Raw genomic sequence first — 15,124 nt, 5'->3', positions numbered from 1 at the left:
CGTCGGAATTTTTGACGTTGCTGGGAATAAAATCGCGAAAAATTTTACTGTTTGACTTGGAAACCTGACGGACAGGGATGTGCCAGTTTTAAATCTTCCAGACATACATATGGTATGGCTTAATGGTTAGCACGTTCGCCTCACAGTGCCAGGGTTGGGGGTTCGATTCCTGCCACAGCCCTGTGTGTGTGGAGTTTGCATGTTCTCCCTGTCCTGTTGGTTTTACCTTCGGGTACTCCGGTTTCCTAGGACATGCACGGTAGGCTGACTGGCGTGTCCAAAGTGTCCGTAGTGATCCCTGCGATGGATTGGCATCCTGTCCAGGGTGTACCCCGCTTGTGCTCGACGCTCCCTGGGATAGGCTCCAGGTTCCCCGCGACCTTGAAGGATAAGTGGTATAGAAGCTGGATGGATGAACTTCCCACTACACTCATAAATCACTGCAAGGAATATTCCTTTGGTTTTTTTAGTCACACATAAGCTATGTGCTACGTATGTTCCTGACATACTAAAATATTCAAATGTTACACTAGTCCTATATTATCAATCTGGAATGTACAAAAAAAGTAGGGTCAAGTATTGGGGTTGCAGAAATCTCATGATGTCCATTTGGGGTCGTTTGGGAATCATTGTAATGGGTATAAAAGTTTCTTTATAGGTGTAAAAAAAAACAAAAAAAAACAACTGACAAATCTATGCGTAAAATTTTTTTTTCTAAATATCTCCACAAAATCCCTAATGCACAATAATCCATACGTAGTTTTACTTAATTTAAATTCCGAACTTTTTGTGCGCAATACATTCAGCAGGTTAGGAAGAGTGGATCTGGCAACCCGTTTTAAAAGGACTGTGGTTTGTTTTTACGGAACTACTTTCGTGTTCCTCCGAGTACGGGGTAGTAGTTCTTAACCGACTATTTTAGCGCTTATTTAAATATTATTTCACTAACTAAATTAATAATGTTTCATTTTAAAACGCACAAGTCGGTGTTTATAATCATTTATTTTCCGTTAATTGAGGAAATAAAAAGCAATAAGGTCCAGTTTTCGACACCGATTTGATGTTCGGCCTTTTCTTTTTCCATGGACGGCCGCCATCTTGAATTTTTATGTTGATTTTTTTTTTTACTGTAGCTAAGTTAGACATATGTTTAATCAGTATCTTTTTTTAGGATTTTAATTACTTTGATTTGGGATCATAGTGAAAGATTCAGGTCTGATTCGCCATGGCAGCCAATGACTAAGTGAGTATTTCATTTCTAACATCTTAAAAATGGTAAGTTAGCCTGGTAGCCTAGGAAGCTAACTGATAATTAGCTTGCTAATACGCTAAAATGCTTAGCGACCTAACTGTGCTGTTTATATTTACTGTATTTACTAGATTTGCTTATATTTACAAATGTATTTATATTAATTTACAATCTCATCGATGATAATCTCTACCAGACATTTAATTCCTAAATAAACTAAACTAGCCGGTCTGGTGTAGCCGGTATCTAGCTAGGCTAGGTTAACCGGTTTGCTAGCTAACTTTTACCTGCTTGAGAAAACATTAGGTATTTAAAACAAAAATTCCTCTAAGTTCAAGTTTATATTATAATTATTAGATAACACGTTCGAATTTTTTTGTAAACAACCAAATCACTATTATCTTAGCTAAATCAATTCTTGACACAACTGCAAGCTAACCCTGACTATGTAGCTTCAAAGCTAACCGAGTAATCACTTTTGTTTCTTAACTACAAATTATAGCAAGTTTATCATATTTAATATTTTCTGTTGTTTAATAATATGTACACAACTAGCTTATGGTTTAACTGTTAAATATAAACATTATTAGTCCTGTGAGTGTATCTGAGATTAAAAAAAAAAAATTGTGAAAAGGGTGGAGGAGTTTATTTTCGGTATTAGCTAAAGGTTTTGTTTAAAAAAAAAAAAAAATCTGAATATTAACAGTAACAAAGCCACGATATCTTTTTATCGTGTAAATGTCATTTTAGAATTTATTTTTGTTGGTCCTAAAAATGACCCAGGAACATCTGTACACCTGTAGCCTAAACAAAATGCCTGGGCCTTTGAATATTCACTAATATGCAAATTTAGACACGCCCACACGTCGTCCTGCCCTAGGGAATAGTCGAATATCATTAACATTAGGTTACTAGCTGGTGATTCATTTACTTAGTCGTTTTCTGAGCGATTTATTTAACATAACGTTACCATGACCCCCAAAGCTATTTTGATCAGCGGTAATTTTAGCCTGGACGCATTGCACTTTTTGTCCGTTTGTAGTTACGTTTAAGTTTCGCGAAACTAAACCACTGCTGTTGTCTCGTCTTCATCTCTTTCTCAGCACAGAGACTCGATGCTACTAACGCGGGCGCTCTGCGGGTATGAAGTGGATGGGAGAACCCAAGAAGAACATGGTAGTAAATGGCAGACGTCCTGGCAGCAGGTTCACCGAAAGCCGCCCACAGCATCTGCGTCACAGCAAGAACTCGCTCAGCAGCCGGAGATGCAGCCGCCGTGAGTCATTTTATTCACCGTACGCTCGAAAAACTCCACGTCTAGCGTAGGAGTGCAAATCGAAACGATACGGTGCATAGAATTCAACAACACCGAACAACATTTACATTGAGATTCATAATCAGTTATTATATTTATTATTCTACTTATTAGACATGATCGAATGGCATTTAATCCAAAACTCAGTAACACAAAAACAATGACAATTTTAGTCAAATAAAATTAAATAGGCATATAAATAAATAGTTCATAAAAGGATTAAAAAAAAAAAAAAAGTTTAGTGTACGTGTACATATACCTAATAATAATAATAATAATTTTTCTTTTGGTATGACATGTCTATTCTGTCTACAGTATATTCTGAAATATTGACCATATCTCATGCTTGTCATGTTATTTTTTGTTCCACAATAATAATAATAATAAAACACTCTTGACAGTGATCAGGATAAAGCATCTACTGAAGAGGAATGAATGAATAACTGATTTTTCTGTAATCTTTTAATTAAAAAAAGGATTTTTTTGGTCGTTCAGGTTTCAACGGTGGTCCGATGGAGGCGGAAAGACGCCACGTCCCATCGTCAGGAATGACCGCCAAGGAACTGTGTGAGAACGACGACCTGACCACGAGCCTCATCCTTGATCCTTACCTCGGCTTTCAAACCCATAAGATGAACACCAGGTCGCTAATTACTAGTCATTTTTATTCCGATTGTTTATTTCTCCAGCGCTTAATTAACCCTTTCAGATGAAATTCAACATCCAAAAATCCTTTAGGAAGGTTTTTATTACTTAAAATTGTGTCATAACGTTTTCTAAATATCACTCGGACATAATTAAAAAGTAAATGTTGTCTGTCTGTAGCAGTACCACGAGTTAAAACAACGAAATATTCAATGGCAAAGTTTACATTTTTTTAAAAATGTTGACCAAAATGTGAGAAAATAAAATTTCTGAACAAAACTGAGTGAATAGCTGATTTCAGAGGTAAAAAAAAATAGTTTTACAAAAAGCAGAAATCCGGATAACGATCATGTTTAATTACTGTAATGATCGAAGGATTTTGTAGATGATTTACTTCTAAAAACAGTCCTAAATTCTGTAAATATATTCGTAAGCTTTTTAAAAAGCTGATTTTAAAAAAATCGAATTGATTTTATTTATGGAGCGCTGATTAATTCCTTTAGGCAGAAATGCTGTAAAACACATCCGCATTCTTTAGAAGGGTTTTTTTTTTTTTTTTTTTAAAGCTACATCTAATTTTAAAATATCTAAAATATCACTTATAAGTAAACAGATTGTCCATGTGTATGAACAAAAACAAAATCCACTTCTACTCTTTAAAATAAATAAATAAATAAATAAATAAATAAATAGCTCACATTGAGGTTGAAAGTACATTGTATAAGTATATTGATTGTTGATCAGATTTGTTTATCTTTATTATTTAGCAATATTGCATATAGAGAAATAAGAAAGTAGCTGATTTCAGACATTAAAAAACTTCAATAAAACAGTGTTTGAAAAGAAAAAGCTACGGCATTCATTAAAGTTTGGCATAAAAAAAACAACTATTTTTTAATTTGGGATTTCTTTTAAATTGGGAACGTTTCTCAATAGATGTGGACTTGGCGTTTTATATTTATAAAATAGTTTATTTTAAATGTAAAAGATAAAATAGTAACTGTGGAAGTGATTTGGAAAGTCTTTATATTTTCCTAAAAACAGCCCTAATCCTTCCTCAGTGTGGACGCTCTGTATGAAACGCCCGACGATTACCGTGCTCTGATTTTATTCCGATTAGATTTCGGCCCGTTAAAGGAAGACAAGACGAGCTGAAGGACATCATAGAGAGTTTTAAAAAACACAACGACCTCGAGAAAGCTTTTGAAGCTTTAACATGTGGAGATTCCTCCAGGAATCATCTTCTGTCCAAGACTAAGGCTCAGGAGAAACTTTTCAAACAACACGTAGGTCTTTTTAAAGCGTGCTTTTTCCACGTGATGATGATGAGGATGTAGAAAACGCACGTTTAACCTGTGGTGTTTTATTCCCTTCATATTTCATTAGGTATTTGTTTATCTGCGCATGTTTGCGAGCGACAGCGGGTTCGAGATTTTGCCCTGCAACCGATATTCATCTGAACAAAACGGAGCCAAAATAGTCGCGACAAAGGAATGGTACGAGAACGAATAAGCCTTGGCGATGTTGTGTATGGACTTGTACTCGTACGAGATGTCTAAACGTATTATTTTACGTCCATACAGGAAGAGGAATGATAAGATCGAGCACCTGGTGGGTTGCATTGCTGAGCTGTCAGCCAGCGAGGAGAACATGTTATTACGCCACGGGCAGAACGACTTCAGCGTCATGTACTCCACTCGCAAAAACTGCGCTCAGCTCTGGCTCGGGCCCGCCGCTTTCATCAACCACGGTATTAACCACTTAATTACGGCTCGGAGAACATCGCAAACCCCAAACTTTTCTTGCAGACGTTTGGATGTGAATACGTTCGGCTAAACTTTTCATTTCTCATTTCAGATTGTCGGCCGAATTGCAAGGTAACTGTTTTTTTTAAATCATAAAGCATGACGCACGTCCCGAGGGAAAGCGGAACAACGCCACTGAATATGTATATTTCTTTTCTGTTTTTTATTTCTTTCTTTAATTAGTTTGTGTCAACGGGGCGCGACACGGCTTGCGTTAAAGTTCTCCGAGATATCGAACCGGGCGAAGAGATCTCCTGTTACTACGGCGACGGGTTCTTCGGAGAAAACAATGAATTTTGCGAATGCTACACGTGCGAAAGGTAACTCTAAATCGTTTTTATTTTCTTTTAAACATGTCTTGAGAATTTGTGCTTCAATGCGACTAACGCGTGTCTTGTTTTTAGGCGTGGCACTGGTGCTTTCAAATCAAAAATGGGACTTCCCGTGGCAGTTCCTGTTATCAATAGCAAATACGGCTTGAGGGAGACCGACCGGCGAATCAATAGGCTGAAGAAGCTGGAAGAAGCGAGCCAGAACTCCGACGTCCGTTCCGTCGGCTCTCACACCGACGCAGACACTCAGGATTCACCAAAAACACACTCATGTAAGATCAGTCGGCAAATCTGAGCCTTCTCATTTTCAGCGGACCTTCGGGTCATACTTTGAATTCTCTGCGCGTCCACTAGGGGGCAGAGTATTAAACGAGAATATACAGTAAGCCCCGCCCACCGACTACCATCTCCAAAATGGTGTTAATTCAATTCGATTCGTGCGCTTTTAACGACAAGCTCCGTAAAGCTGCGTCGCAGAAATCCGGATGTAGATTTAGCTCTCTAATAAACATGGCGAGAAAAAAAAATTTCCCCGAGACGGCGTGAGGAAGAAGCGTTAACTCAAAATCGAGTCGGCCTTATTCCACATGAGAGAAGAGCATCTTTAAGTTCTAAGTACTAATAATAATTGTTCAGCCGTAGGTAATCACGTCCCGTATAACCGAACGATTCGGTTTGGTATCGAATAAGTGACATTTCAGACACAATGTGGGCTGAAAATGTTCTGTTTATTTCTGCTCCGCTAGTGGAAATAGATCCCAAAGATGCCACACCCACTTTAATGTACTAGCTAGCTTGCTAGCTAGCAAGGTCACAGTGATTTGTAAAATTGCCGTTAAAGATTCTTCCGGTAAAATTAGCGTCCCTTCTTCCTTTTCATCTTCAACTGACGAGCTTTCACATTTCACGTCAATCCTAAAAAATTTTTTATTACCGTGTCCGCTAAGTCTGCTGTAGTAACCGGTTCGGACTAGAAAGATATCACGATATCTGAGAACAGTACGGAAGTCCAGAAAGACCTTGAGTTGTGTGTATGTGTGTGTGTATGTGTGTGTGTATGTGTGTGTGTATGTGTGTGTGTATGTGTGTGTGTGTGTGTGTATGTGTGTGTGTGTGTGTGTGTATATGTATATGTGTGTGTATACATGTATGTGTGTTATACCGAATCACTAAGGTGGGAGATCCTTCATCATATATTCTTCTGTTCCTCTACAAAGCTTCTGCTGATGCTTTGATCCATGATGACTTGGCAGTGAAGATGTGCTCGCAGCTGCTGTTTGTCCCGCGCACCTGTCCGTGTGTTTTCCGTAACCGAGCTCTGTGGTGCATAAAACGTGCAGGATTTTTTTTTTTAGAAGGGTCTTTGTATACAGACAGCTTTGTTTAACAGTCGCTCTTAATTTATGTCCAGGGTTCGTAGAACGGCTTTCTTTCAAATGCGTCAATGTTCAGTACACACTTAACAGTTAAAATGGGATTCATTTTGTATAATTTAATAACCCAATAAGGACACAAAAACAACAACAAAAAAGCTATCTTAAGATGTTAGCCTTGATGGGCCTCTTTATTAAACTTTTTATTAAAATATTTGCGGAAGCCAGACCGAACCCAAATTTCCGGATTTACAAAAACTTCCGATACGCAGATTTTCTTCGTGCTCGCGTGAGTACGGTATGTCGATCACCCGTAACGTGTAAAGCATATTCCTGCAGCTCATTTGCATTTAGTAACACCCACAAAACTCCATAAGAGGTAAAGTACGCAGAGCACGAAATGAACGATCCGGGAGGATAAAAGCCTGGAAAACAGAAGTGGGAGTTATAGTCACGCACTTCTATGATGATAAAAAATGTAAATATTCAATAATAATAATAATGATAAACGAGCGCTTAATCTTCCATCAGCTGAGGCGTTTGTTTACGGCTCAGCACGGACAGACAGACGGACCGCCTTTTCTTTTGTCACAATTGAATGATTCATTTTATTTGTCTTAATTTATGGCCTCGTGTTGGCTTGCTGTCTTTATTTTTTTAATCTTCTTAAATTAATGCCAGTAATGTAAAAAATGACTGGTTTTAACAAAGAAGTACTTGACGGTGTTCTTAGTCCCTGGCCGAGTGAACTAGCATGAGGATGTGTTTTTGTTCGAGACTCCAAAGCTCTCCTATAAGTCGCTCTGAATAAGGGTGTCGGCTAAACGCTGTACACGTGATAAAAATAAACCATTTTAATTCAGTTTCAGTAATCCATGTGAATCATATGATTTGAAGTAGAGGTTTACATTAGTTAGTCTTCTTAAGGCCTGTTAACACCGGGACGTTTTTTCGCAGCACGTTTTTCACACCCTGACAGTAGATGGCGCTTATTGAAAAGCAGATACACCCCGGTACACAAGGTGGCGCTGCACGACTTTCCATGTCTGACACCCGCTCATCACTGAGAAGAAGAAGAGCCAGTATTTACATCCTTCTCACACTTTTTTGCGAACTGGCTAACTGAGAATGGATTTTTCAAGTAGCAGTACAATATACTCTTTTTAAATAAGTAATGATTTTAATTATATCAAAGCCACAGCAATAGCATTCACATACGTATGAGAAGACCCAAATGATACAAATTTTTTATAGATTTTTTTAGGAGGGGGGGGGTGGTTGGGTGTAAGGCAACTATTGTTGTGCCCAGAAATGTTCATGTTCCTGCAAATTGATGAAGTGTTGAATATGAATAGTCTTTTTTTTTTCTTTTTCTTTTTTGTGGTCAATATGATAATAATAAACAACGGCGCAGTGATTGGGCACTCAGCTATTCGAATAAGAGGTCAAGAATACTTGTATGTAATTATATACCAGGTGCAAAATAAGTCAGCGGATTATCGTTGCACAGAGACGTGAAACATTTGCATTGAAGAGACAAAGAAACAAATGATGCTATTTTGTGTAGAATGCAAGGATCATGTAGAATATATGCTTGACACCAGCAGCTTAATATTCTTCTTGCTTCTTGCTTGCATCTTCATCATCTTTGTCTTATTCTTCATCTTCGTCTTCTTCTTCGCCTTATTCTTCATCTTCATCTTCTTCCTTGTCGTCTTCTTCATCTTGTTATTCTTCGTCTTCTTCGTTGTCTTATTCTTCATTTTTGTCTTCTTCTTCTTCAGGTGTCGAGGTGTGCTTGGCAAGTCCTGGTTTTTATGTAACTTCAGCGGCACCGAGCACGTGAACAAAAGCACGAATCTCATTGGTCGGCCAGTTTTTAACACGGTGCATCATAAAAAACAACTAACCCTGGGCATGAGCACTGTCATTGACAGGCATTGATTTAGACACAGGCGTTAAACACGCTGAAAAATACGTCCCGGTGTGAACAGGCATTTGTGATTAAATTTGCGCACACTTAGGAGCACGTGTAGGCTACGACGGTTTTTTTTTAAATTTATTTATTTATTTTAAAAAAGGTTTTTTTTTTTTTAATTTTATTTTCTTTTTACACAAATGTACAGGATTTTCATGAATATGAAATTCCTTTATAAACACTCGTTCATATGCAGTCCAGCTTAGTAAATGAGGCCCAATATTAGCGCTGAAGGTAAAACATTGGAACTGGAGAGCTATGCACAAGCATCAGAATATTACCCGTTTGCTCATTCTTACGCTGTTATACCTTCCTACAGGTTCAACTTCAGTTACAGTGGTTAGAGTTCGGTAATAAAGTCCCAAACATTGTGAGGAAGTAATTACCTTATTCTATTTATAATTAACCTCAAACATTCTACAGAAAGTCCTTGGCATTTTGGTTTGTTGTGAGCGATGTGAATTGTAAGCTGACGTCTAGCATAACATTTTTATGACGTCTAGCACAGCAATTTTTCCCCATTGAGCTTAAATGTTTGATCTGGATACTGGAACAAATCAGATTAACCACCATGGGGAAAAAGTGGACCGATTGTTTATTCTAGAAAAGCTTCAGTTTAAGGAATAAAGCACTCTGTGTGGTGCTTTTACAATAAAATAATCAACGACTGGGTGGTGGGAGGAAGCAGGGTCGCCGTGACAACACTGAAGTTGATTATTTTCTTATAAGAGCATGTCCCAGAGTGTTTCATTCCTCTTGAACCACAGCGGTTTGCCAACACTACATTTGTTTGTTTATAAAATAAGTTTTTATCCGTTTTTAGTTACGTTGTTACGTTGTTGTGGAACGTCCCGTGAAACAAGTTAGCTCCTGTTCTCAGGCATAAACAGTTGTTCCCTAAACCAGTCTCTTACGGGGGCGGGGGGGGCGCAGCTTGTCACGTTATCGAGAAACCGCAAAGAAGCGTAAGCTACTACGTTGTGACGATGTCGGAAATTTTATAGTTACAGCTTTACCTCTGACACTGGAGACTCCTTCCATACATGTTAAACAAACGTTTCCTTACAGGTTGAGGAATCCCCGTGAACGAGCTGTTACTATGGAAACGATAACATATCAGAACGAGCGCGTTAACCTATATGAACCTGCGAATTCAAAATTGCTGTGGTGTGAAAGATGTGCATGAAGGAAAAACACGTCTAATCAAAGTCTTTTTCCTGTTCAGCGTCTAGGAAAAGAACGCCGGCTAGTGCGAGGGTAAGTAAAACCAGGAGCCATGATGGACGGTCTCTCTCAAGAGCTTACACATCTACCTCACCTTCCAAACAAAGTCAAGCTAATAACAGGGTACCAAAGAGACTGAAATCAAAACCCTCCAGGCCTTCGCTCACGAGCGTAAGGTTACGGAGCCAGAGCCGAGGGTCCGACGCGAAGACCTCCGCCAAGGAGCCGAAAGCCGCGCTCTGCAGAGACGTCCGTGTTAAAAAGGAGAAGGACTCGCTTAGAACTTTTAACTCTGCGGGTTCCAGAGGCTGCTTAACACAGCACATCGCAAAGGAAAACTATCAGCCGTCTTTAAAGTGTTCTGTGGAATCGGAGAGCTGCACTTACAGGACTCGAAGGTCAGCGAGGACTTTGCATAAGGCGCAGGAAGCTGACGGCATCGACGGTGAACGAAGCACTTTTGAAAGCCAAAACCCGGTCATTAAAACGGAGCCGGCTGACATGGAGGAGTACCTCTCTCACAGCTTGACGCTGAAGGAGAAAACGCCGGAAGACTCGTACATCGGGAGAGTTTCTAACTCGCAGCATCTCCAGTTCCCTCAGCTCCAGCTGGACAGGAGGATAAAAAGCGAGGACGAGCGCAGCGAGCCTTTCACGCCAAGGTTTATGCAAAGTCCTAGCGTCAAGGACGTGCTCCTGGGGTTTCCCGAAAGGCCTCGGCGTTCCGGTTCTTCCAAGAAGGACAAGTCTAAAGGAAGCAGGCGGAGTTTGGGAAGAGGGAAGAAGAAACACAGAATTCCACACTATGACGCAGTGATTCTGGATAGCAGCACGGGGATTCCCAAGCTGACTTTGCGCAGACGTAGGGACAGCGGCGAGACCAGACAGGCTCACACGGACTCCTCAAAGATTGGCTTCAAGCTGGGCAAAGACCGCGAGCGCGACGAGGGAAGCTCTCACGGAGCCAGGTTCAGCAACAACGGCTTCAGTTCCGCGTCCAGGAAGACTTCCGGAAAGCTGAAGATCCAGATGAAACGCGAGGACAGCGAGCGTCTGGTCGCGCAGACGTGTCTCAACGGCAGTCACCGGCGCAACCATGTGGATCAGCAGCCTTCATCGGAGGAGGAGGAGGAGGAGGACGACGACGACGACGATGATGACGACGATGATTACGAGGACGATTTTCCGCTTCCAACAGCAAAACGTCTCCGGCTTATTCTCGGCAAAGATTCCATAGACATCGATATCTCCTCCAGGAGGAGAGAGGATCAGTCGTTGAGGCTCAGTGCATAAGCTCACCTTCGGACTCACATGTACATAAACTTCAGGTTAACTCTGATTACGTCACTGAAAAGAAATACATCATTTAAGGAATAACTTGAGCTTTTTTCCCCACCTCCAATCTAATCTCTCTCCATTGTATATGTAGCATATGTGTGATTACCGTGTGTAACAATTTCAATGTTTCCCTGATTAGAAAAATAGCAAACTTATAATGGAGGTCTATGGGCGGATGTCAAGTCTTTTAATGAATATTTAAATCAGCAGAAGTTTAGAAGGAAACACTAAAGGTGTGAGGATGAGATCGATGCTAGACGTTTTTACGGTGTTTCTGTAGCCTTTTATCATTTTTAATTAAACGTGAATAAAATTGAAGAAAAGCCAGTTCACCGAAGGGGAAAGGACGGACGCGGGATGTGAATGAGGGCCTTGGGGTAGAATGTGCTGTTTATCGCCTTCCATTTAACTGAAGGGACACGCTGTGAGGATTTGTGGTTAATGAAAAATATATATTTATATTAGTATATAAAAGCAGTTCTCTAATACAGATAGACCTGTATCATTTATACAGATTATGGTTCTCAAATACGTTTTTTTTTTTTACTTCAACCATGTAGTATTCAATTATTAATTAGGTTATTTTAAAATTAATGTGAAGTGTATGCTAGCATCGCACAAGCAAACGTTTACATTCGTACTGTATAAACAATGGGACGTGAAAACAAGCTGCTTAGATGGCGAAATCCAAACACTGGGCTTTTTTGATGCTAGCGAACTGGAAAAATCGTCGTTAGCCGAGTTCTGGTCGCGTTGTGGTCACGGGGGTCGTTTCGGGAACGTTGCAAAAGAATGGAGTTAGCTGATTAGAGTTAAAACATGGCATCGTAAACGTTTTAAATGCTTATTTTTACGTAAATATGACACAAAATTGTGTCATATTTGAGCCGTACGATTCATCTTGACATCACTTAGACAATTTTATTCGCTTTATTGACGAAACTTGAAAAGCATTCATCCTAATGTTTGGAGATTTTGTGAGTTCGAATCCCGACGATGCACCACGGCTATTGTCGAAGTTTTCTGAGCGGGAGGGGCATACCCTGACTCCCCTGTCAATCACAGCAACACTAGCCAATCCCGGGCTTCTGTGAGGTGACGTATGCGGAAGAGGGCAGATAGCCCTTGCGTCTGTAATGCATCATTAGCAGCAGCCTCCGACAAAACAGTTCACAATTTCCTTTCTCTGAAAATACGTTCGCGTAAACGTTCAGTGCTGAAATCCAACGTCCGCCCTTAGTCTTTATATAAATATTTTTGTTCTTTTTTTTTCCCCCTACAAGAGATTGTAGAAATTCTTGTCTTGTAATCACACACAGTATAGATACAGTGATCGAGAGAGAGAACGGATTGGAGTATTTCCTTAATTAACGTTTGTATATTGTTAAAATGCACTTAAAATGGACGCCGCTCTTGTAAATATTTTGTAAAGTATCGATACTTGTGTGACATCATCCTGATGTTGTTTTTAAACAGTGTGCTCGCTCTGCTGGAACCAGTCGAAGAAACCAACCTGATGAGTCATGTAGCACCATGGGACTTCTTTTTTTTTTTTCTTTTCACACATGGACACGCTTTCGTACGATGTCGTATTGTATTGTAAGCGTATCTACAGAGCACAGAACTGAGGTTGTGTTTTTTGTTTGTTTGTTTGTTTGTTTGTTTGTTTGTCTGTGTTTTTTTTTTTTCCTTCTGAAATGTAATTGGTGCTGATTCTCTACGCCGTCTCTGTCCGAGCCAACAGTTCATGGCGAGAAACGATTTTGCATGTCAGTTATATGGTGTAGGAGTTGTGTAAATGGCAGACATCCATGCCATAGGTGCTCATACTTTGGGACTTCTGTGAATTTCTCATGACCAGGTTAACATTCCGCGCATTATTTAAATGATTTAACGACATTTCAGCTCCTCGTTCTACTCCGCTGGATATTCCGTTCTTGAATGCACGTCGGAGTACGCTGTAAACCGAGCGTGTAATAATCACGTATGGCATTATTCCAAGCATGATTTGCGAGCTCTAACGATCATGTTCTCATTCGATACCTCTTCCCTGTACATGTTAAACCTAATCATAGCACTAATCATTGTCAAGTCATGTTTTTAAAAATAAATCAATAAATACGATCAAAGGAAAATAGTTAACAGAAGACGATTATAGAAAATGTGCGAAAGTTACACTTTCTGCCGTCTATAACTTCTTAAAATGGTGCGGTTGTAGGAAAATAATCACCGTTGAGGTGATACCATGAAAAAGTTGGTTATTTTCCTATAGCATCACTTCCTGAAGTGTTTTCTTCCTCTTATGCCACACCAATATATCAATGACTTATGTTTATTTCTTAAAGACGACACTTTTCATTCGTTTATATTTGCATTTAATGTGAAACAAGCTTGTTTCCTGTTCTCACTTACGTTGTAGCAGCTGTAAATCAGTCCGGACAGGATTTCGCAGAGGTTTTTTCTTTTTGCGTGATTGTTGTGGCACAAAACGCTTGATTTTGCCGCAACAAAACTACTCGAATCGGCAAAATCGCAACTGCACGGAATTGTTTTGCGTGCTCTTTCGCAACGATGTTTGTTGAGGCCTTTTGGCTGTACTCGTGTTCGACGTGTTCGACGCACGTGTACGGAAGAGGGCGTCGGCTGAAAGCGCGTTGTGTTGACGTCACGCGACACGTCTCGGTGCAGACCTGCGGTAAATTTGAAAAAGTGCAAGCTCCTCCGAATATTGCGGCGTTCCCTTGATTTTCCCGCTCGTTTCTGTGATCGCAAAAAATTCTCTTGAAGTTAACGCAGCTCGTCACGTTACTCCCAGATCAACGATTACACGTTATACAAGTCCCTGTGAATGAGATTTGCAGCTGCGCTACTGTCAGTGCTACAGTCGTAGAAAACGAATCATCTTCCGACCAATCAGAATTCAGAATTGAACAGCGCTGTGGTTTAAGAGAGATGGGAAGAAAACACATTCCTCTGATAGCACAAGGTGCCTTGCATCGGGGCCCCTGACATCTCCGGTCGTTCTGCTCTGGTGGTCGATGCTGTATTACATATCACGTGACGCTTTGAGATGAACGTTAAATCTTCGTATCACCAGCAGCTGTGAACTGGACTTCATCCCGTCTTCCCACTAAGGATTTCCCCTCACCTCGCCCCCAGTCCTCTGTTTCTGCTCCGTTTATTATCTCTGTACAGTTCCCTGTTAAGATTCCAGCTCTGACTCTAAGTGTGTATAGTTGTTTATAAGGGTATGGGGTACAATTTAAGTAGAAAAGCAAATGTGCAAAAGTTGCCCACTATTTAAATCTTTTTATTTAACAGGTTTGAATACTTGAATTGAAGATAAAGTCCCGTTGGGGAAAGTAAGACCAGTTCTGTGTCGTGCTGTGAGTTTGGGTCAGTGTGTGAGTTCTGTTTAAACCCCCGGAGTCGGGTTCATAACGACTCCTGAAGCTAAACGTAGCTCCTGAACTCCGGTTTTCGTTCTGAAATTAGTGCTAAAGGATATTTATTTTTGTCCGAATGATTCACAAAGTATTTACAGGCTAACTGTGTTCATTCAGTCAACATTTAATGCACAGGACTTCACAAAATCACTAAAAAGCACAAACAGTCCTCATCACCTGATGCTGGACATTACGCTCTGTTATATACAGCGGGGGACATAAGTATTGCACGCATCAACATTTCTTTCCGTAATTATATTTCCTATGAGGTTATTCACATGAAATTTTTACCAGACATCAGTATTCACTCAAAAAATCCACAAGTATAAAGAATTCACAGCATTAAAGTCCATAAGTAAAGTTACGTGTAATAAAGAGGAATCTTTATTACAGAATCTCCTTTAAAAATGGACTTTTAT

General features: G+C 39.9%; 1 protein-coding gene across 2 annotated transcripts; it reads left to right on the top strand.

Annotated features, from left to right (window-relative positions):
- Positions 1-114: 114 nt before the first annotated feature.
- On the top strand, positions 115-14,630 carry LOC128613945 (histone-lysine N-methyltransferase KMT5B). Of its 2 annotated transcripts, none has more exons than XM_053635141.1 (10): positions 115-1,243; positions 2,358-2,525; positions 3,060-3,207; positions 4,330-4,495; positions 4,596-4,705; positions 4,793-4,959; positions 5,067-5,086; positions 5,198-5,334; positions 5,419-5,618; positions 9,923-14,630. In XM_053635141.1, exons 2-10 carry the CDS (start codon positions 2,393-2,395, stop codon positions 11,212-11,214), a joined length of 2,373 nt encoding a protein of 790 aa, XP_053491116.1. In that variant the 5' UTR covers positions 115-1,243; positions 2,358-2,392; the 3' UTR covers positions 11,215-14,630. The 2 variants fall into 2 exon arrangements, with proteins under 2 accessions (XP_053491116.1, XP_053491115.1); XM_053635140.1 differs by having other exon boundaries at positions 2,353-2,525.
- Positions 14,631-15,124: the final 494 nt, after the last annotated feature.

The sequence above is a fragment of the Ictalurus furcatus genome, chromosome 10 (genome assembly GCF_023375685.1).
Source record: "Ictalurus furcatus strain D&B chromosome 10, Billie_1.0, whole genome shotgun sequence".
NCBI lineage: Eukaryota > Metazoa > Chordata > Actinopteri > Siluriformes > Ictaluridae > Ictalurus > Ictalurus furcatus.
This window is presented reverse-complemented; position numbering and strand designations above follow the sequence as displayed.

Coding starts and splice junctions, on each gene's coding strand:
- LOC128613945 (XM_053635141.1), top strand. CDS start 2,393: ATGAAGTGGATGGGAGAACCCAAGAAGAACATGGTAGTAAATGGCAGA. Junction 4,496..4,595: donor AGAAACTTTTCAAACAACAC/GTAGGTCTTTTT, acceptor ATATTTCATTAG/GTATTTGTTTATCTGCGCAT. Junction 4,960..5,066: donor CGCCGCTTTCATCAACCACG/GTATTAACCACT, acceptor TTCTCATTTCAG/ATTGTCGGCCGAATTGCAAG.